Raw genomic sequence first — 24,154 nt, forward strand, 5'->3', positions numbered from 1 at the left:
CGCCGTTTAAGGCGTTCGTGCTTGACGTTGGCTGCGGCCGCCGCCGCCGACTGGAAGAGTCCCGCTGATGGTGTCCGCGCCGCCGGAAGGAGCGAGGCCGCATCACCCCGCGCTGGAGGACGCCCCATGCGCCGCCGGACGAGGCCTGCGGCGTCGCGCGCCCGTCGGTGGCCACCGCGCTGCAGGGCTGCATCACAATCGAGAGGCGTCTTCTCTGATTTCGTGGCCTTCTCGCTCTCGGTAGAACCGAGTGCATGATTAACGAGTTGAAAGTAATCCAGAGACAGATCGAGAGACATTCAACTGTTGTATTGTTTATTGATGATTGACAAGCTATTTATACAAGGGTTTATCTAAGTCTAAGTCGACTAAAACTTCGCGAAGTCTAAATCACTGACGTCATTATTTTTTTTTCCTTTTGAGAGTGTCATCCATGTTTGTACGCAGCCTATTGTTTGTGCGTTCTCCTGGCCATTACTTCTTCCTGTGTTTTGGGTTGGGCCCGCCCCTCTCTCTCTGTATCCTTTTCTTTTTTTGTACTTCCTTCGTTTTGAATTACTTGTCGTAAGTATAGGTGTATCTAGATATATTTTAGTTTTAGATATATTCATTTTTGTGACGAGTAATTTGAAATGGAGGGAATATTTTCTATTATTAGGCTGGACTTGTCTCACCGCAGATTTTTGTTGGGCCGGTTTGCCTTTTCTTTTTCTTCTATGTTGAATCTTCATTTTTCTGTTGGGCCGGTTTGCCTTTTCTTTTTCTTCTATGTTGAATCTTCATTTTTCTTGTTTTGCTGACAAACCACCGAGAGGACCAAAAATATATTCACTCACTTTGTATAAAGAAGTTCCGAAGAAAAAGGTAAACAACAGAGAATAAGATGGGAAAAAACTGGAGGAAAAGGACATACAAGTTGAATCATTTTGTATCATTTCAAAAACATTTATGTAACTGAGAAATTAAAAGGCAACAGAAAAAAAGTAAAAAGTAAGAAAACCAGTGTGTACAAATAGATGACATTTCTTTTAAGGGATAAGTACATTTTTCTTCCCTCAATTTTTTTAAAAATATAGAAATAGTCTCTCAACTCCAAAATCAGCAAACTGTAGTCCCTTAATTTTTAAAACCAGATAAGTTTAGTTTCTCATACCACTTTGGCTGATTTTTTTTGCTGATGCGGCCTGGTTTTTGTTTGGAACTATTCATTTTTGCGACGAGTAATTTGAAATGGAGGGAATATTTTCTATTATTAGGCTGGACTTGTCTCACCGCAGATTTCTGTTGGGCCGGTTTGCCTTTTCTTTTTCTTCTATGTTGAATCTTCATTTTTCTTGTTTTGCTGACAAACCACCGAGAGGACCAAAAATATATTCACTCACTTTGTATAAAGAAGTTCCGAAGAAAAAGGTAAACAACAGAGAATAAGATGGGAAAAAACTGGAGGAAAAGGACATACAAGTTGAATCATTTTGTATCATTTCAAAAACATTTATGTAACTGAGAAATTAAAAGGCAACAGAAAAAAAGTAAAAAGTAAGAAAACCAGTGTGTACAAATAGATGACATTTCTTTTAAGGGATAAGTACATTTTTCTTTCCTCAATTTTTTAAAAGTATAGAAATGGTCTCTCAACTCCAAAATCAGCAAACTGTAGTTCCTTAATTTTTAAAACCAGATAAGTTTAGTTTCTCATACCACTTTGGCTGATTTTTTTTTGCTGATGTGGCCTGGTTTTTGTTTGGAACAGTGGGACCAGCCTGTTAGTGGTCGAAACTTGAACAGAGTGTGGTCTAAAAAGTAAAATACGTGCAAAAAACATATCATCCGTCGACTGACTCGAACGGGGCACCTCGTGCTAAGTGCAAGCACGGGCTAGCCACCCAGCCAGTAAGCATTTTTGTGATACGGACAAACACACTATATTTCATATTTATCAAACTGCACCTGATATGATAATGGATAGAAATAGAATTCAGCTTTATTATTTCATATATCCTTATAGTGAGAGATACTTTCTTATTTTTTTTCTTATACTCGAACATGGAATGCTGGTGCAGACGAGTCAACATGCTTAATATCTGCAAAACTACAAAAGATTTTATACTTGTCTGTGTAATACTACATAGTATCCTTGGTGTGGTGGTTACCTACTGATCTAGCTTGTTTCTGGTATTAAATTAAAAATCTGTGCAAATGCATTTTATTTTAATCTATTATTCTTTCTCCCTAAGGCTGACATGTGGACCCTGCAGATTTGTACACACTGATGTGACCGCCCAGCCTGTACAATGCATCTAGTTTTAGTCAAAACCACTCCCCGTCCGAAAAAAAACAGTCAAAGCGGTATGAGGGACTAAACTTATCCGGTTTGAATAGTTGAGGGACCAATTTTTGTTGGTTTTACAGTTGAGGGACCATTTCTATACTCTTGAAAGAGTTGAGAGACGAAAAATATACTTTTCCTTTCTTTTAAAAGTTGCACGCTAACAATGAGAAATGCAACTGCGTCATTGTCGATGTGTGTGCATCCAGGTGGTGGTACCTTTTAAAATAAAAACAACTAAATTGCATATATACTTTAGACATGCAAATGGGCGTGGATAATAGACATATATTAAGTTGCACAAGAATGGTAGACATTCAGACAAGATGCATACAACCGACTGGCAATATTTTTTTAAAAAAGCTGCACACATATGGTAGGCATGTAATTGAGTGTAGTCGTCGAACATGCAACTACGTGCGACTGAGTGTATAACTAGTGGCACATTTTTTTGAAAATAAAAAAAATGTGTTAAGTTGCACATGGGCAAAGTTGTCTCTTTTATTAAAAAAACATAACAGCGCTATTTAGAAAAATAATACAAATCCAAGACACAAAATATATACATAAATAAAACAAAAAGTAGAAAAGTAATAATGAAAAGTCAATAATAAAACAACATACGAGGCCGCCCAAGCACCCAGCCACACGCCCCTAGTTGCGCCCGGTTAGTGTCGCTTGCACTTGCATGCGAGTACAACATGGACGATGTTCAATTGGTTGTTGTCGGGCTTGCAACTGGCCCAACCCCTCTACCGGCGCCCCCTCCGACAGAACAAAAAAATTTAGTTGAGGTCGAGTTACAAGACATACAGTTGCGGTCGGGTGCGACACTTGCAGTTGCATTCCTAGTGTCGGACATGCAACTGGCCCGCCCCCTCTCCCGTCGCCCCCTCCGACAAAACAAAGGTTCGGTTGCAACCATGTCGGGGGACATGCAATTGCGGTCGGGTGCAACGCATGCAGTTGCGAGGCTGTTGTCGGGCTTGCAACTGGCCCACCCCCTCTGACAAAACAAAAAAGTCTAGTTGCGGCCGGGTTACAAGACATTCAGTTGTGGTCGGGTGTGACACTTGCAGTTGTATGCCTAGTGTCGGACATGCAACTGGCCCGCCCCCTCCAAAAAAAGGTCCAGTTGAAACCATGTTGGGGGACATGCAGTTGCGGTCGGGTGTTGCGCTTGCAGTTGCAGGGCTGTTGTCGGGCTTGCAACTGGCCCGCCCCCTCCGACAGAAAAAAAAGTCCAGTTGCGGTCGGGTTACAAGACATGCAGTTGCGGTCGGGTGCGACACATGAAGTTGCATTCCTAGTGTCAGACATACAACTAGCTTGCCCCCTCTCGCACCGCCCCCTCCGACAAAACAAAGGTTCAGTTGCAACCATGTTGGGGGACATGCAGTTGTGGTCAGGTGCAGTGCATGCAGTTGTGAGGCTGTTATCGGGCTTGCAACTGGCCCACCCCCTCTACCGGCGCCCCCTCCAACAAAACAAAAAGGTCCATTTGCGGTCGGGTTACATGACATGCAATTGCGGTCGGGTGCGACACTTGCAGTTGTATGCCTAGTGTCGGGCATGCAACTGGCCCGCCTCCTCCGATAAAAAAGGTCCAGTTGAAACCATGTTGGGGGACATGCAATTGCGGCCGGGTGCGTCGCTTGTAGTTGCGGGGCTATTGTCGGGCTTGCAACTGCCCCTCCAGCCCCCTAACAGAAAAAAGTCCAGTTGCGCTCGAGTTACAAGACATGAGCTGCGGTCGGGTGCGACACTTGAAGTTGCATTCCTAGTGTCGGACATGCAACTGGCCCACCCCCTCTCCCGCCGCCCCTCCGACCAAACAAAGGTCCAGTTGCAACCATGCTGGGAGACATGCAGTTACGGTTGGGTGCAGCACTTGAAGTTGCGGGGATGTTGTCGGGCTTGCAACTGGCCCGCCCCCTCTATCGGTGCCCCCTCCGGCAGAACAAAAAAGTCCAGTTGCGGTCGGGCTAGAAGACATGCAGTTGCAGTCGGGTGCCACACTTGAAGTTGCATGCCTAGTGTCGGACATGCAACTGGCCCGTCCCCTGTTCCGCTGTCCCCTTAGACAAAACAAAGGTCTCGTTGAAACCATGTTAGCGGACATGCAGTTGCGGTCGGGTGTGACGCTTGCAGTTGCGGGGATGTTGTCGGGTTTGCTACTGGCCCGCCCCCTCTACCGGTGCCCCCTCCGATAGAAAAAAAAACTTTCCATTGCATTCGGGCTAGAAGACATGGAGTTGCGGTCGGGTGCAACACTTGCAGTTGTATTCCTAGTGTCAGACATACAATTGGCCCTACCGATCTCTATTCGAACTAGAAACAGAGTTAAAAAAACTCAAACCAGAAACAAAATCTAATTGGCCGGTGACAAATATTTTTGAGAAGGAAAAAAGATAAGTTACATGTCAATGACATACGTACAATTGTGTGTGACCGATGTGCATGAAACTATGTGTACTCGACAGGCGTTTTGGCGATAATATTTTTGGAAAGAAAAAAAGTTGCATACGGACACAAACAATAAAACATGTAATTGTGTGCGATTGACGTATGTGTAAACAAGGGACAATATTATTTTAAATAATAATAGCAATAGAAAATAAAATATAAAGAAAAAACAAAAAGAAAATGGGAACAAACCAAAGCGAACAACCCTATTAATCCCTCCTGTCCCCAAGCAACGGGAGCACTAAAAAAACAGCCTAAAAGAAAGCCCAAAAAACAGAAAAAGGAAAAGCCACACCACCCGTCACGGCCACCCATGGGGCATCTCTGTCCAACACAAAGAATAGAAGAGAAGGCAAGAAAAGAAAAAAGAAACAAGGCAATGGGTCGGCGACACAACTAAAACAGGCCGGTACAACACAAGGAAATAACGACCCCGAATCTTAAACAGAAATCGATCGAAGGCTAGATACATCGACTTTGACTTCCTTAAAACTCAGTCGACTGAGTTTTAACCGTCCCCTTTATACAATGGGAACAGTCGCCTAACAGGGACACGATGGCTTGTAAAGGCATCGTTCCAGGAACCATCGCCGTACGTGTGACGGTTAGGGAGCAGGGATTATCCCCTATAACCGCAAGGGTTATATTTCAACACCTTTTTCGCGTGCCCGTGTGTGCGGCAACTATCGATGGCAGCTACATGATCGTTGTGCCAATAGCGACAGGAACATTCTTTTCCTTTCTGAGCAACATTGCGGCAACAACAGTGTCAAAGCGAGAAAAACATTGCGGCAACAACAGTGTCAAAGCGAGAAAAACATATCAAGACGGTATCATTCGCCGGTCAGCTACAGGTGCAATGGTCTTTGTATTGATGTATAGTTTGATTGCGAACTGGTTACCTCTAAACTACTCCCTCTATATCAAAATGTAAGACGACATCTTACATTTTGTCAATATTTTGTTACGGAGGTAGTAGTTTGCAAGACCCAACGAATATTGAGGGCGGATTATAAAATATGCTAGGAAGGGGCAGCTTATTTTAAAAGCCGCCAAAAGAACTAGCCCCTAATCAGGCCTACCTGAAACCAAACACGGTAACGGTTTTGCATAGCACTGTACCAAAAAACAGTGAAACAAACACGTCTTTTAGTAAAAGAAAAGAAATTGTTAGCCAAGTTGGTCGCCAGAATAGTTCAGTTGAGGTTGCCAGTTCACCTCCCTACCTACTTTTTAGGTGAAAAATATCCTGAGAGCAAAGTGGTCGAGAATACCTCTAATAAGGGTAACGTTCATCATTTAGATTTTCCGTTTACTACTAATATATTTACTCACAACTACTCATAACAAATATGAATAATATAGCACAAAAGGACCTCTAACTATCAAGCCAACAGTGAGCTTGTATAAATACAATCACAAATACAGCACACGTGTATTTGCTCAACTGTTGTATAAAGGTAACTATAACCACCAAGGGATCGGAACTGCACTTGAGCACGTAAAATGAAGTTTGACGCCAACACAAAACATAAGAGCCGGATCAAGCACCTACACAACTTTCCCAGCAACCATAACTCGAACTGAAACTTCCTCCGCCAGTCTTCTGAGCATACTCTGCAATGGTTTTGCGTGCACAAGCATCCCATGTCCTTGCGATTTCTCGCAGCGACATGGGCTCAGCTAGACCCCGCAGTAATATGCTAAACTTTGACTTTGCTTTCATAGACAGGTCTTCCGAGTTTCTGGTGCGGGTCCATTGCAGCACAGTTAGTTCAATCTTCACTTAATAATAAGCTACACTAGGACATGGTGTTACACGGGGACTAATGGACAGAGTGACTACGGACCTTTGTTCATCCGGAAACTTGTCGAGGAGCACCGGGGAGCATTTAGGGTAGCTAGCAGGAACAAGCAACCTCAACGGCATAATTGGGCTCTAGCACATTCCAACAAGAAGAAATGAGCAGATGAAATAGATCCACAACATAGTGTGCTTTCAAAAGCTTACCATCTGTGCAGATGCAAAAATGGACTTCAAGCTCGGACTAACAGCCACAGCAGTAAATGTGCATTTGATGACTGTCCCTTCAGCTCCTTCACATGTACCAGCGAATGACTCGGCATCGTCCTCGCATACATGGAGCTCCGTGTCTATGAGCTGTTGGTTTATCTCCTGGATCTCCTCCAAGAGAGCATGATTTACCTGCACAAACATGGACCAAATGCCAGTGAAAATGCAAGGTAGCCAACAATTACCAGTCAAAGAACTACATTCCCTTCCCTTCTATAGAAAAAGTAAATAAATAAATAACCACTGCTTCAAGTATAACTACTGGATAAAAATAACGTTCTCTTGTTTCTCAACAGATAATCTTAATAACATACCTCAATTTTTTGCCACTTGGCCTGTGAGGTTGCAGTTGATTGTAGATCAGGGGTATCTACACTAAATGTTTGCTTGAAGCTATCGTTGAAACTTCCAGCTGATGACACATTAAGAGGCATGGCACTTGTATCACGCTTCATTTTCTTCGATGCACCACTTCCATCATTTGTTATAAAATTCCTGGCTTGTAACCGGCACTTTGTCATAGCAACTAAATCTTCACCAACAGCAGCTCTCGAGCCATTACCAGGTGCTGACCCAGCAATCCTGTCAATCATGCTGACAACAGATCGAATGTCGCTAACTGCAGCATTAAGAGACTCGCGCTGTGTTGTTCGCAACTGCATGTAACACACCGTTGAACATAAAACAGGCAAAAGATAATAACTGGAAGACCATGTATCAACTAATTTAAAGGACTAAACTGAACAGTGTAAATGGCTTCTTATGTATTTACCACAAAAGCAGAACAGACTACCAGACAAAAATTCTGGATCCTTTACAGTAAAAATCAACAGAAGTAATGAAACCAGGTCAATTCTTTTTGTTTTCACATGAACTTTCAAATATTAGGATAGCAAGAATGGACATGGATAGGCAGCATCGCCATCATGTGAAAAACTAGTTGACCGAAGTGGAGTAACATATTTTCATGTTACACTTAACATGCTTTCAGATCTTCAGATGGTAAGAACAAAAATGATTATGTGAAATTCCTATCATTTGAGCAACTAGTTAATTTTAGTGGACCAGTAAAGGGAATGATATATCTAACTCCTATAATCGAATTGCCATTCTTGGCCCTCATTCTTTTTATGCCAGTACGCTTCAGAACAGTCTGGCTATCGTCAAGTTTTACAATACTCCCTCTTACTCCAAAAGGAGGACCTGCACGCTTTTCAAGATTTAACTTCGACCATCAATTAGAACAATATAATATATAAGTTATGTAACTTTACCATTAGAAAATTCTTTCCGATACGAATTTAATGGTATAACTTATGTGACATGTACCCACATTTCATTCATTAAGTTTATGGTAAAACTTGAATTTTGAAAAGTGTGTGTGCCTTCTTTCTGGAGTCGGGGAGGGGGGGGGGGGGGGGGTACATTCAGAACAACACCAATTAAAGCACAAAAGAATACACAGAAAGTAAATATAAAGTTCACAGGATACTTACTGCTTTAAGTAAGCGAACCAGAGGCCTTTCTACTGCACTTGATTTGGTTGGAGCTTGAGTTGGCATGTTAGCCTGACTTCCATCCACGCTTGTAAATTCTGCTAGCAAGGGCGATGCTGATATCCCTGGTGTGTTCACAGCAATCGATTGTGTTTGTGGCACTAGGGATGTTTGCTGATGTCCAGCCTGCCCAGTATTAGTAAGTGATGATATATTGGAGTGTGGTTTGTCTGAATCCACTGTTATAGGAGAAGGGGCGATAGACGGGGATGGTGATGGAACAAATGGTGAGTTAACTGAATGCAAGGGTGTCCCAGTCTTGACTTGAGATGGCAATGGATTGTGCTGATCAACCTGAGGAGAATGGTGAGAAATTTGTGGGGATGATGCTTGAAGGTTGTTTTGTGGTGACGAAATTGGGAAAGCACCACTCTGTTTCAACTGCTGATGATAATAGTTACTGCGTTGGCCCAAGTGCTGTTGATACATACCAGGTTTCATTGCAGTTCCTTGTCTAACCTTTACCTCGTTAACGTCATTTCCAGCATGAAGCTGTGGAATCTGCATCTGTACTGGCTGCTGTTTCTGCAAGTGTTGCTGTACTGGGAGCTGCTGTTGAAGCATTTGTTGCTTTTGCTGGTACTGTTGAAACATCTGACGCTTCATTTGCTGACTCTGCATCATTTGATGATCCTGCTGTTGCTGCTTCAGCTGCAGAAATGAACTTGCATTTGCTTGCATGGAGTTACCGTTAGGTTGCATCGTACTCATTGAGTTGTGAGATAACATGCTACTACTTGTCTGCAGTTGTGTATTCATTGTTCCCTGCATCGGCACAGTGCTTCCCTGTTGTAATGCACTACTCACTGAACCATGCTGCAAAGAATTGAAATTGCCTCCTTGAGCAGTCTCCAAATTAGAGTCAGCCTGATGCTGTATGTTTGCACCATTTTGCTGTGTGGGGGCACTGAAGTTCTTTGTTGGAGGCGCAGGTACATGCTGGATACCAGCTGCACTAGAGGACTGTAACCCAGTGCTCATGCTTGACAAACTTGCTTGAGGATTAGTATGACTATCATGCTGCTGCAAAGTTTGGGAAGGCTGTTGCTGCTGTGAAATGCTAGAATTAGGAGCTTGTCCTGCAGGTGGCTGGAAGTGTTGCTGTATTTGTGGCTGTACTGGCTTCCTTCTTTGTGAATTCAAGATACTGATAATCTGTTTCTCGTATTGAGGAACTTTGTCCCTCATAGCAGGTTGGATGGTACTCTTGCTAATTTGCAGCATTTGTAATATACGTTCCAACATTATTTTAAAGCTCTTCATTCTATCATACTGCTCAGATGGCTTTTGAGGTGGTATAATGCTGTCAACATGCTGTAGCTTCACAGATATCTTATTGAACAATTCACTGAGTTCTGCAAAGTATTGGTCCTTCAAGCTCTTAATCTGTTGACAAAGACCACATATACATAAGTTTGGCGCAGAAACTATATAGAGATGAAAACAGAACAGCTAATAGATCATGGTTTGTCTAAGTCAGCAAATATGGCTCTGGCAAGGTACTTCAAGTACTTTTAGAAGCATACAGATCTAAAATAACATAAGAAACTATGATGCCCATTAAATAAAATCGCTTTAAAAAAGATTGCTAACTGCCTTGAGGATTTACTACACCTACATACTCTATGGATGTATGCTCCATACCCCCCATTCATACAGAATTCCATGTACATATAATCTATACCTACTAATAAAGGGGCTATTGCTTCTTACCACCGTAAATTCGTCCGTCCTTGGTCAAACAGGTTTCGTCCGTCGTCCCCTTGGTAGACTGGGCGAGGCATCGTAATAGTTTCGTTAAAAGAAAAAAAAGAAACGTGATGTCAGCGGCCCAACTCAGCCGGATCATTAACTGAGTACCCAAAAATTGTTTGCGAGTACGTAGAATCGAACTCGCGCCCTCCGCACCAACTAATTAGCTTGATGCCAGCTGAGCTAGAATGATTCTGTTGCTTCTTGCTTGGAAGGTTTCGTCCCATTCTAAAATAGTACCACCTCGACTCCTTGTGTGCAATCACACCAATTTATATACGTGCAGAACCTGCACATATTCAGAAGCTGGCTGCTGGATGATTCTACCTATAGATGATAAAAGAAAGCATGTAGCAGATTCTCAATGAGAGATACGATGCAAGACCCGGCTGATTAGATATACCGACGCAAGGGAGGTACATTTATACTTTATTATTATTTCTTACCATTAACCTGATCATACTTGAATTATTTGTTAGATAAAATGCTCAACACCTCAATCTTATCAGCAAGGCAACAAGAAAAATAAGGTGGTGCCCGGACCGGAACCACAAACACATCGACCGAAATCGGAGAGGGAGATGACATTGTGTAGACCTTGAGCTCCTGTAAATAAGGTATGCCAACATCATCGCCACCATGAGCAATTTCCCGAAACATTCATGATCAGATGCGAAGATACCACCTTATCAAACCCGATGAATATTTGCAGTGCTATTTCTCGATATCCCTTATGATGTATTGTGTACAACTATATACAAATAATATATGGAGTTGTAAAAACAGGTGCTTTTTTTCTTTCATGGTGTTGTAACGAAGGAGTCCATGAGGTATGAGCTAAGGACATGAAAAGTTTTTTTTTCTCCCGTTGCAACGCACGGGTATGTTTCCTAGTATATATACATATATATAGGACCGCGCTAAGTCCCAAACGTTCAGATTTTGCCCATGGCAAATCGAAAGTTTTTTATGGCAACTTTAGTTGACGCAAGGATGGCAAGTTCAGTTGGTAAGCATGGCAATTCCACCCGCAGTTTTTTTTGCCAGGAAATTGCCAGGCGTGTGAACTAAACTTGTCATCCTCGCGTTAACTAAAGTTGCCATAAAAACCGGTTGATTTTCCATGGGCAAAATCCGAACCTTCGGGATTTATCTTTTCGAGGAGGATTTTCTATCATAGCTTACCCTAGAAAGAGCTATCGGTACAGTTGCCTCGCTTCGTGATTCGCACTAGCTGCCTGGTGTGGTACCGTCTGAAACCCATGTGATGGGCTAACTGAGCTGTGGTGGCAAGCCGGTTCTGGCCACTTTATGCATAATGGTCTGACAAAAAGCCTGCCCAGTGTGTGCTGACGAAGGATTCGCCGTCACAAGAATCTGTACATCACAGGTTCCACCGGTCGACCAGCATGTTGTGTAGGTTTCGATATGTACGGGCAGGCCGTTACGTCCCGTTTTCACAAGTGACCGCGTCGGCGAGACAGACACAGCTTTGGTCCGCTAGCCGTGACAGGTCCATGTGTATGCCTGGGAGGAACCTATGACAGCCATGCGTTGAACCTACGCATCGTATACGTATCCTTCTGTATATCGCGCATATCCTTGTGATACGTAGCACGTCAGTCACGTGTCTGTGAACCGCATTTGTCTGTCCGTGTACGGCTCGTGTGATATAGTCTCATGGGTGTCGTGCAGTAGCTTCAGATTCATGAGAGCAGGGCAGTCTCTCTTTCAATGCATAGACAGAGTCTCGCGAACTGCCGTAGTAATGCATGCCGGTTTCGGCTCGTTGGCAAGCACTTAAGGACACATGCGTAAGGGCCTGGCGAGCGTCAAGGGTCTCGTCCGATGACGCAATTCAAAGCCATCTGTATGCTTTGTTCATATATATGCTACCACGACCTCCCCCGTCGAGCGGTGCAGCCTTGATAGTAGCCAGGCATACAGACAGATGAGCCAGGATCTTATAAGAAAACTGCCAGAATGTTCAGACAGATGAGCCGGGATCTTATAAGATTGCCAGAATGTGGTGCACCTACACACTAGACTATTGCGTTGTATGAAATTCCGGTTCCAATTCCAGAAGAGGAATTGGCAGGTTGTTTCATCTTCTAACCTCTTTGTTCTAGGGGCCACTGTCTACGAATTTTAGGAAGTTCCATGAAAGGGAGTACCAAAAATGACGATATCAGTAATTAAGTATGATGTCTCACCATTTGATATATCTCCTCTTGCCAATCACCTGCACCTGCATGGCCTGTTTGAGCAGTAGAGTCCGCAGATGCTGCATAACAAGCAAGATTGTCAAAGAGTACCAGGATACAATGAACAAGCCAACAAATAACAAGCTAGAAGAACATTGTAGGATGGAATGCAGGGGCAATTGGAAGACTTGTGAACCAAAATGAAGAATCACAGAAGATCAATATGGTCCGCTTTGTCATCATGATCATTGCACAATACAGTATCATTTTCAGAAACAAATCCAACAAACAAGAAAAAACAATGTAGTGAACGAGAGTAACAGAAGATCAATAAGGTCAGTTTAGTCAACATGATGATTACAGAGTACTTGATCACTAAATATCATAGTACATAATTCCATCTTCGAGCTGTCATTCTATCCACCTTACTGCAGGTAAAAAAAGAGTGAAATGCAGTTTTGAAGCTTTAGGGATAACTTGACACCCCCTCGATAGTTCTAGGACCTGTGGTGCATTTTACTCGTCAAAAGCATATAAATACATCTGAATTATGAATCTGGTTGTCATCTCCAAAGAAGTTTCATTAATTTCAAGCTAGTTCATGTACCATAAACATTAATTTCATAATCTGTTTGTTGCAAGAGGATTGCTGCATGGAGGATTAGGGATAATCAGCCTAACCAACTACAACAGCAAATACACCTTACATAAAGGAACGGAGGGAGTACTATGTAAGGCGAAAATAATGAGAGGCCAGATCAATAAGTTAGTTTGAACTGTACAAGAAAGTAACACAACAGGAAGATAGACACAAGAACAAGGAGGGAAAAAAAGGGAGAACAATAAGAGCATACAATGGATCTACAAACAAAGCGCATGTGAAAACTTACTACTAGAGGAAACTTCTTGAAGGCCCCTATGTGCCTGAATAAATTGTTTTTGCTGATCCATGTTATTTTGTTGCAAGAGCATGCCTCCTGAAGTTTGAAGTCTTTGCTGCATGGAGGATTGCTGCATCCCTAATTGCTGTTGTAGTTGGTTAGGCTGAGACTGGAACTGCGACATAAGATGCTGTTGCGATTGTTGAAGTTGGTTGTGTTGAGACTGAGGTTGCATCAAACCCATTGGTGGCTGCTGAGCATGCTGTTGTTGCTGAACTTTTGTTTGGAGCATATGCATCCGCTGCATGTTTGAAACATTAGGTACAGTCCCAAGAAGCTGCTGCGGCTGTTGATTTTGTTGCTGCTGCTGTAGACTCGACATGTTTGACTGAGAGCCCAATTGTTGCGGCTGATGCAAAGGCATAGACGTCTGGTTCAACATCTGCTGTGTTTGCTGCACATTCAAGAGATTATTTGACTGAACTGGTAGCCTCTGTTGCTGCTGCATCTCCATAGCACCATTCTGTTGTCCAATTAGCTGATTTTGTTGTGCATTTGGTTGCTGTCCCATCAACTGTTGATGCTGCTGTTGTAAAGGAATATTGGGCTGCGGACTCTGCAAAGAAGGCTGTTGATGCATGGAGGGCTGTGCTTGTTGCTGCTGCCTCCCAACAGATTGCTGAGGTTGCTGGAGCAATGATTGCACAGATTGTTGTACGGAATTCAATTGATTCTGTTGAATACCACTCTGAGTAGCTGACTGCATGGCCATTGGCTGCGTCTGTGGAACGGTAGACTGCCCAGGGTGAAGGCCAGATGACATTTGCATCATGGATTGCTGTGAAGATTGCGTCTGTGTTGGCTGCAACAAAGACTGCTGCTGCTGAATATGCGGTTGCATAAGTGAATTCTGCTGCAATTTCTGCTTCATAAGCATTTGCTGCTGATGATAAATTAATTGTTGTGATTGTTGCTGTTGCTGCCTTCCTGCCATTTGCCTTTGTGCAGCATAAATATCTTGTGAAGTACCTTGCACCAAGCCATTATTCATTGTGTTCTGTGGCATGACAGACGCGTTCTGCATCGTTGATGTTTGGTTGACACCTGGCAAGTTCTGTCCGATATTAGCGAGGGAAGAAGCTTGTACAGATGTAGAGCTATTTGGCTGCCGGGCCTGTTGCTGAGACATCAAAGGAATTACTGATGTTTGTGCTTGATTGCTGCCTTGTGGTGGGAGTCCATGAGCTGTTTTAGAAAAGGTGTCATATAGTGTGTTAAGAAAGTATCTTGTGAATAAATACTTCTTGCGGAACTGTAACAGGCACACAAAGCGCTGAAAGCAGCATCTTACAGATCAAATTAGGAAGTTCTGCATTTTCAATGAGAAAAAAACATGTGCCAGAGCAATTAAAGCCTTAAAGGGCTGTCAACCTGATTTGTTTTAGTGAGCATGCAAACAAGTGTTTGCGTATCTTTTCGTTAAGACGGGAGTCAACGTAAGTACAGCTCAGAGCTGATCAACTGATTTAACAGCTAATGGCTAGTTCCTTTGCGACAAACTGAGAAGCAGATCACAGCTGAGTAGTAGCAAGGAGAGCATAAACACAATTCTACAAAGAGCAGAAGATGGTCCACATGTTACTGTAACTGAATGGTCGCAGCATTGCAACCTAACTCCAACATGAAGCTAAGTTACATTTAACCTATCATATGGTATAATCAATCCATGAGTGTGTCGTTCACTGGCGGAGCTATGTGTATTACTGCAGGCGCCATGCCCCCCCCCCCCCCCCCCAGCTCTTGGATTTTTTTTGTGAAGAAGCAATGTATTTCAGTATTTGGGTGTCACAAATTGAGAGAAATATAGTTTATGGTCCCTTTAGAAAATTATATTTCGTCATTTGCCCCCTCAGTTATCTGTCGCTAGCTCCACCACTGGTGTGGTTTCACAACATTAATCAACTTCCTGGAAGAAACCCACTTTTTAATTCTGAACGGTTGCAGAAGTTCACTTTCTAATCTTAACTCTGAAATCAGTTGTTTTTAACCTTGAACTGTTCAATCCATTCATTTTACCCCTTTTGTCCTATCACAAGTGGTTTCTGCTGACTCAGAAGGCACATTGTAGACATATGCCATTGGCATCACAATATACCTCAGCAACTTAACTAAAGGTTATGCTTAGAATATAAAAGAAAAAGGAAATTAAAAATAATTTTCTTTGGTAAAATCTTAATTATTTTGAAAATTGAGAAGGGTTCAATAGTCAACTGATGACTTGTTGCTAGCCAGTGTGAAAAACTGTTCTTCGAGTCCCCTAGTTAAAGAAAACGTTTTTCCAAATAGCCAACCTGAATATCCTTTTTTTTAGAAGAACACTGGTTATGGGTTTTTTTTCTGATGTTCTCAAACTTTTAATATTCTATTTCTTAAATTGCTGCTAAGGTGTATAAGTTGATGCCACATCAGCATAAAACCACCATGATTAGGGCTAAGGGGGTAAAGAAAACTGATTTGGTAGTTCATGGTTAAAAACAACCAGTTTCCGAGTTCAAGATTGAAAGGGAACTTTTGCAATAGCTCAACTTAAAAAATGGATCTTTTTCAATACTCATGCTGACACATGCATCCTTATTAAAAACGACCAGACCACTGGTCTGGCAAGAATATACCAGAACCAAGCCGTGTTCCAATCCAGTTCACAGTGAAGGCTGTTCATCCAATCAGCCTGCTGTGAACCGGCGAAAACCCGGTTGAACAACCCAATCGAGCGCTGGATCAGGGGTCAACAAAATATTCTGTATGTGCAAAGAATCAGACCATCTTTAAGGTAGAAAGGGGGACTGCCCCAATCGAATAACTAACTAGGCTGTTTGTTTGTTATCTAGCAGAAAAAACCGTGCAATAATATTTATTGAACCAACAGGTTGGACCGCGGAACCGGAGGTCTGACCACTGAATTGAGGCACTTACCGTATCGCTCCGGGTTCAATAACTACGTACACATGACACAAGCTAGATGCAAAATTCTTGTACATTATGCTGAAGGGTGGAGGGTGATTTTATGTAATAAAGCACATAATCTCAGCACATGATGCAATAAAAATATTGACATTCAAGTGAACAATAAAATATGCAACCTCTATTTACTATATATATGGTACCTTACCAGAGTTGTTTTGATTTGGTATCACTTGAACATTTCCAGGAGCCTGTTGTGTCTTCGTCTCCATAGAGAGCATTTTCAGAGAAATCTTCCGCAAATAATCAGACTGAATAATACAAAAGAAAATGATGTAAGTTATATACCAAATTATTGCAACCAACAGTTCTGGTGTGATTAGAAGTTTAGCACAGTCGAGAAGATGTTTCAGCTTTAACATTTGAATTCAAAAAAAGTCACCTAGGCAGCAAAACACACTGCCTCAAATAAGTGATGTGAACAGAAAACCCAAATCAAAACAGTGTTCCCTAACTTTATCAAATAAACAAATATTCACCATAACTGAGTTGGGCAATATGATGAACAGTCGTAGGCTGCTCCAAGGTTTGCCACAAATAAGCCAGAGGAACAGAAATTCAAAATGGAAATAGTGATAATTGATACACCACAACCAAAATAAATACATTTGATATTTCTTTACCAGCCTGGAGTACATGCAATTACGATGAAGGTTGTTCAAACAGAGGGAAGGAGGGAGTAAGGTCTTGTTTGATTTTCGGTCCAAGATAAATGATTGTATACCATTCTGTATCCCGTGGACTTGGGTCTATCCTTTTAACAGAAGAAAGTTTTATTTCATTTTATAACAAATTTGGATGCATGGACACATCAAACACAATAAGCGTCGCGGTAAGGGCGACTCCTCGCGGTGTTCACCTGTCTATTTTTACTGCGCCAGGTTTTACCGAACGAACAAAGACATACAAAAAGAAAACAAAAACGAGTGCTTCTCCCCTCGCACCCGGCTAGGGTTACCGCCGCCGCCCTCCCTTGCGCTCATGCCCTCTCCTCCTCCTGCCCCAGGCTCCACAGCAACGACTGGATGCGGCTGCCGAAGGAGCGGCGGTGGCCGACGGCCTCATGGCAGCAACGACAGGCAGAGAGCTGCGGCGGCCCGCAGTGGAGGAGCAGCAGCGGCCAACGGCGACGCGGACATGGCGGCCATCATGGGCAGAGCCGAGCCAAGACAGCGCGGTGGCCGAGCGTGATCTGGAGAACCGGTGGGCAGTGGTGCGAAATCTGGGCAGGCGCGACCTGCGCAAGTTGGAGGCGAGGTGATGGCGTTGACCAGGACGTCGTCGCAGATCCTCATCTTGCCGCCGGGAGAGGAGCTCGTCCAGGATCCCCTCTTCTCCATAGATCCGCGACAGAGGTGCTCGAGGAGGAGCTTCTTCTCGGGACGCCATGGAGATCGTCGAGGTGCGCCCCCATGCCTGCTAGGTAGTGCGTTTCTTGTTTCCTGTCATGGTTCTCTGCAGTTTTAAACGCCTATGAACAGGTCGCACTCCAGATCCCCCGTTGCCGCAAGGCACCACCTTGACACGGAGTGAGCTTTCTTCTTCACTAACCAACACATACAGGTAACTCTGTTTCTATTTTAGAGATGATGCATACAGATGTAGCAAAATCTAAAGTTGTTTTTGTATTCAGAATAAATTTAGAGAAACACGCATGTGCAGGTTGCCAGTTTAGAACTCAGGTACAACCACTCTTTGCTTGTCTGCTACCCGTGATAAAATTAATACACATTACATATTGTTCCACAGCTCTCTATTTTTAGCTATGATTGTGTTGTGGCAGTACTTAGTTCTCATCACGTTTCGCTCGATGGAAATTCAGGGAGTGCTGGTGATGTGCTTGAAGATGATCTCGTTGTGAGTCTGAAAGTGTAGGTCTCCCTCGGCATAAGCAGCATGGGCCGCAGAGACAACCAGCTCTGTCCTGCTCCAGCGTCACCATCCGTCGACCCAACGAACAAGAAGGCATCAACAAGAGAAGCACGACACATGTACATGTACACATGCACTTCTTTCTTCCTGATTTTCCGTTCCACTTTCTTCCAATGCCTTACTGTTAGAGCTTCTCTTCTTGGACCATCAATGGATAGTTGTATGCATGCACTTTCGTTTGTCTCACCCTTCCTCTCCTTTCTGTGATTGCTAAATATTATTTAAGATAATTCCTCTTGATAGCATCTTTTGCCATGATTGTTGTTGTTTATTTAACCGAAAAATAGATTCTTCTTAAGTTTAACATTCCAATGGAGTATGTATTTATGTGCTTGCCTAATTATATCATGCCAATTGCTTGAGCAGCGGGCACTGGTAATTATTTTCCCAAGATGATATTGAGTTTCAGTAACGTAGACCCATCTGTTAATTTCAGTCTTTGGTGCTTTTGCAGATATTTAATGTTGTTGCAATTGGTAAGATAATGGGATGCAACACTTATTTACCAGTTCTAAAGCATGGCTAAATATGGAAAGACCAGAGGCAAGTGTTATTTTCTCTTGTAAGCTTCTTTTGCTTGTCTATCTCCCTACTGGTGTGCAGGTCTTTAATTGACAGTATTATATAGAGTTTGCTTTACATAATTTTTAAACAAATTCTCAATGAGCTACTACTTCATGGGAGGAAACCGTTTGGCTATTTTAGTGATGGATATATTTCTAACTCTTGATCCTCATCAATAATCACCAGGCCTTGGGAGTTCCCGAGAAGTCCTGGTCAGACTTGGACCAGGCACTAGGCGCCCCAAATGTCTAACCACGCTCGACTCCAATCGCGGAAGCCACCAATTTTAAATAGTGAGCTTGCATAGTTGGAGACTTTAAATATACTTTCTGGCTTGATTTGCTTCCTGTTCTAACATCTATTCTTATGGGAACGCTTATAGGCTGAAACTCCACTCGACAGTTTTCTGAAATCACTTGGGACTTGAGAAGTATTCTATTACCTTCCAGTCAAAGGAGGTTTGACTATTTAACTAAATCTTTGCATTGTTTTCTTCTTCTTTGGTTGACAATTGTTGTGTTGCAGGTTGACATGGCGGCCATATGTCACATGACTGAAAGTGATCTCATGGCGTTGGGCATCCTGATGGTAAGTGCATTACCTATCATGCCAGATCATGAATTTTGCAAGAATAGGCATTTCTTGGCTCCTCACATCCTCCATCCGAGAGCAATCTCAGTATGGTCTGGCTATCCTTTACATAAACTGTAGACTCAACTGTTAAACAAGTACACAGAATGACAGAAGTACTTAGAATGCACCATTTTGCTAAGGAACTGGACTGAACTTGCTTTACAGAAGTACTGCATGCACTACTATTTTTTGTCCAACGATATGGCACATAAGTTAATGCTAAATTCAGTGCAAAGTAATTATTTTGTAAGTCGGCATCCTTATTTTTGCATACGTATATTTTGATTCGAGATGCAAAGGGCAAGCTTACAGTGCATGTTCTTTTAGGGTCCTAGGAAGAAGAGTAACTTTGCCTTGGAATCGAGAGCGTAGGGATGGCCATGGGGTACAATGTTGAAAAATAGGGAGATGTGGTAGTTTTTTTTTGTTTGGCTCATCTGAAGTTCGGCAAGTTTTATTGGCATGTCTTGTAAGGCTACAGGTAAAACAATGTGGGGTCTCTTCTATTGGCATGTTTCTGTCTTGGTAAGCATGCATCAAACATGCTTAGGTTGGTTAGAACAAGGTGTGGCGGTCAAGAGATGATGCTGTAAGATTATTAGACTGCTGTTATTTCTGGTCTGCATGCATGTCTGGCCGGACCAGCTGGCTAACTGATGCGGCACTGTGTCGGTGAAACTGGGGCAATATTTTCATCGCTGTATACTATTGTTACACATATGATTTCATAGTTTGGCAAGTGAATTTGTGGTTGAGTACTTATATCCAAAATCATCGTGTTTGTACTGAAGTTAATTTATGTATTTGTTATTAGAGTTGCCTTAATGTTTCCCATGCTATCAAGATCCACCTATGCTCTATTTTGTATAACCATCTAAAGTCGCTAAAGCTGGCAGTACAAACAAATTGTGACATGTCATGTTTGATTAAATTTATGTCGTTATTGTGATTACACATTTGTTGTGATAATCATAGTGGAGTAAAAACAAAATTTTCAGTTGGATGTTTCCATACTGGTTTTACGTTATTCACATACCAATCCATGTTTTTCTGTTTTAATACTGTCATTATGATAGATGAAGCTCATGAAAGTTCCATTCAACCGACATGTTGCTGGGACTCCTGAAAAAAGTTCGCAACTTTAAATGTGCATGTCTGGTTTCTCTTTAAGTCATCTGTGAATAATGTTTAGTTTCCCACTTGGCATGTTTCTTTACATCGATCGATCAGATTCAATGCCGTTGGCCAGAGTTGCGCCTAATTCATACTGATGTTAAAAATGAATTCTTTGTTTTATAATAGGTCATACTGGATTCTATGTTGAGTACAAGATCCACACTGAGCATAGCAAGTCCACTAGAGGAGCAAATGTTGTTTATCACCGTGTCTCTTCTCATGTTGACAAGCCAGCTATCTATGAAGGTACACCTTTGTGCTTGGTGGTAAACTTGTATCTTTTTCACTTATGTTCAGCATTTCCTTGATCATTTTGTATTAATATTTTAGTATTTTGCTCTGCATTAAGATTTATGCACGGTCTGGTACTTAGAAGAATATACTGCTGGTTTGTCGATGATTTTCTCCTTGTTTGATTTTGACATTAATTTAACAATGAGTAATTAAATTCTGAAGAGCATGGCAGCTATATAGATTCATTATTATTCGGTTTGAGCTATGCGGCAGAAATAAGCTTCATGCTTCTCTCAACATACTAGGCACCATACAAGGCGGCGGCGGCAGCCCCTGGTATGGACAGGAGAAGATGCTGAGCTTCTCGGCCTCGACGACGTCCTCGTGCCCCTCTCTACTATAGCAGATCTGCTTGTTTCTCAGGTGGGACTGCAGTTCTTTCGAAGCTTTGCTTTTCTGTATGACATGTTTAGTACTTTAGTTATGCTTCTCGAGCAGCATTGGAATGGTTCTCAGACTACTTTCTCTTGTTATCACTACAGCGATGAGGAAATTGGAGTGCATCTTAATTATTGACATCTCATTCTATGACGAGCTCGGCAAGAAAGGCGGCAGCTGACAGGAGGATGTCACCACCAACAAGACCGAGGCCACGTCAACGGACTCAGGTATGTGTGCTCATTGGTGGTTTCAGTTTCATAATTCTCATTACAACTAGCCTCTGTTCGCTTAATCTTTGAGAAAGATTGCCTGTTATTGCATTGCTGAGTACGTGCAGCAGGATGGAAAGCAGCGAGCAGCAGCGCATCATTCACGGAAGCGGTCAGCATGGGGCTAAGCCTGCTGTTTCTCCTCGCCAAGACCTAAGATAGCATGAGGTCTGCCCAGATAGAGGCCCTCATGCAGGAGAGAGATGAGGGAGCAGCTGGTGGTCCGGACGCCGAAGATCAGCTGAACGTTGGCTCCCATGAAGTTGATTGATTGTGCCTCCGCTTTTGTGCCGCGTGCATTGCCTTTAAACCACTGTCATTTGTGTCGTCGGTGATGTAAACTATAAGGACATATCAATAATATCTATGACTCCTAAGGCTGATCTCTTATCTCCTGTTTCCACTGTTGTGTACTCATGTTAGTTTTCAAGTCAGAACCATGCAATAACGTGGAAGGGGGGCACTCAACCTGGCAGCGCCCAGCTTTCTCTCAGGCGGTGCGCCATGGGCGCGCCCCAACCGCTAGTAGACTAGAAACATGGATTGGAAGAGTAACTAACTGAAGACACTCAAGGTACACAATACTACAAGATTCAACATGTGATCGGTGATAAGATCATGATCAGCGTTTTGTCTATCATTATGTAACTAGCATTCAAAACATAGTAGCTTATTAACTTACATTGCGTATACATACAAGTGTGAAAATGCTAAAATAACTGGGATGTGCTCCAGATGGTTTGAGTGTGGACCTTGACACACCCATGGCCCCAATTCAAGTCCCGGCAGCACAGAAATAATGGACTTATTCCCAAGCATGAGAAAAATCAGGAAGCTAAAAAGCCACACAAGGTCTCACTGGGGGGCTGCTAAAGGCACTCAGACATGATGTAAACAAAAATTACACCAATTGGGGACAGGTCTGCTCTACTATTATTGACTACTAAAAGAAAAAACCCATAACTAATGCGTGCTCTGCTCCGAGAAGTTGTTAAGATAGGTTGAATTACCTGATTGGTTGCTGCAGTATAGATCTTCTCTTCGAATCGCACAGCGATTTTTTGAAGTTCGTTCAGTCCCTCTGGCACAGATACTGGCAGATGCTTCTTGAGAGTTTCCATTCTGCAGACATGATGTAAAAATGTGAATAAATTTGGGGGATGCATTGCTTTTAAAGTGTTGTGTAGATAAAATGTGTTGCATCAAAGTGGAACGAGTAGGCAGAGCAGGCAAGGTAGATCTCCAATTCTCAATCATATTCCTATAAGCAAGGCGTAATTTCGGGGTTGATTTAGTCATGACTTGTGATCATGTGCATATTATCCTTGGGAAAGGATACGAGAAACTCTAGTTTCAGAACAGAACAAAATTGCATCCCGGAGCAGTAGTAGTAATAGAATGGTTTACCCTAGGTAATCAAACGTTGTGATACTCGGTAGCATGACAAATTAGCACTTCTTGGTGAATAAACGTGTGTAATTGTTGAGATATAATTCTAGTTAATGAAGTAAATACGATGGATTCAAAGCAGGCGTAGTACAAGTTGATTAGTGAATTCCCACAGCGGGGAATTTGACGGCGCAGAAATTGGGAGCTTGTGTGTAGATCGACGACGAATCTGTTGGTGCCGCTATGGATATGGCTAGATCAAAGCTATCAGATGGATCGATGACAAAACTGACCCGAAAACACACGCAGGAAATTCCTCTTTGTTTCTACTGAAACGAAAGGCGGAGGAAGGATCGAATCAAACCAAATCAATTATAGGGAGAGGGAGAGGAAAGTAAATCAAATCAATTAGAGGAGTCACTACATCTTATTGACGATCCTGCTGCGCGCCTCGGGCTGGAGCTGGGCGCGCCAATCACCTCCGGCGGCGGGCAGGGCGTTCGGGTCAACGCCGGCGGCCGCCGCGGCGGGGTCCGACCCTTGGGTGGGCCGCCAGTTGGCGTCCATGGTCGGGATCAGCGATTCGTAGGTCTCGAGGAGATGGATGGAGGTGGATTTGTGTATATACAAAACCGGAGGACGGCGACGAGGACTTGCAGCGTGCCTTCGCCCGAGTGGTGTCGTGTGGTTAACTTGACCGTCGCAGTCACCTTAAGGCTGGTCATAGCACGGAGTAACTTAGACTAATGTTACTAGTCTTTTTTTAAGAAAAAACATCGGCCTTTATTAATCAAGCAAACGTATTACAGAGAGTCTCCCGGATGCAATTCGGAACAAAGTGATAAAAACAAAGGCTCAAAGAGCTCAAACTAGACCTAACAAGAACATGAGGTAAGACAACACGGTGCCGACGAACATGCATGAAGGACACAAACGACAGAGCTCCACAAATCGCCTTGATATTAGAGATAACTGATCCCACCATGGAACGGTCTCGGACTGATGATTGCAGCCTTCGGATCACCGAAAGATAGTCAGAGTGGAAGATCACATGCGAGAAACCCTTCCGGCGGGCCAGCGGAGCGGCCCGTCGCAGGGCCAGCGCTTCAGCCAACTCCGGGGAAGAGACACCAGGAAGGGGTTCAGATGACGCGGCCACACACTGGCCAGAGTGGTCCTGCACCACAACTCCAACTGACGACGAGCCCCGCTCCAAGTCCACAGCCGCATCAGAAG

At 43.0% G+C, this 24,154-nt stretch overlaps 1 protein-coding gene across 1 annotated transcript; it reads right to left on the reverse strand.

The window, feature by feature from the left end:
• Window positions 1-6,044: 6,044 nt before the first annotated feature.
• On the reverse strand, window positions 6,045-23,612 carry LOC123154180 (mediator of RNA polymerase II transcription subunit 15a). Its single transcript, XM_044572965.1, has 10 exons — window positions 23,343-23,612; window positions 22,540-22,651; window positions 16,429-16,531; window positions 13,269-14,504; window positions 12,388-12,458; window positions 8,363-9,808; window positions 7,181-7,522; window positions 6,804-6,998; window positions 6,643-6,731; window positions 6,045-6,537 (listed from the first exon to the last, which is right to left on the reverse strand). Exons 1-10 carry the CDS (start codon window positions 23,483-23,485, stop codon window positions 6,336-6,338), a joined length of 3,939 nt encoding a protein of 1,312 aa, XP_044428900.1. The 5' UTR covers window positions 23,486-23,612; the 3' UTR covers window positions 6,045-6,335.
• Between the last annotated feature and the right edge of the window lie 542 nt (window positions 23,613-24,154).

Source organism: Triticum aestivum, chromosome 7A (genome assembly GCF_018294505.1).
Source record: "Triticum aestivum cultivar Chinese Spring chromosome 7A, IWGSC CS RefSeq v2.1, whole genome shotgun sequence".
Lineage (NCBI taxonomy): Eukaryota > Viridiplantae > Streptophyta > Magnoliopsida > Poales > Poaceae > Triticum > Triticum aestivum.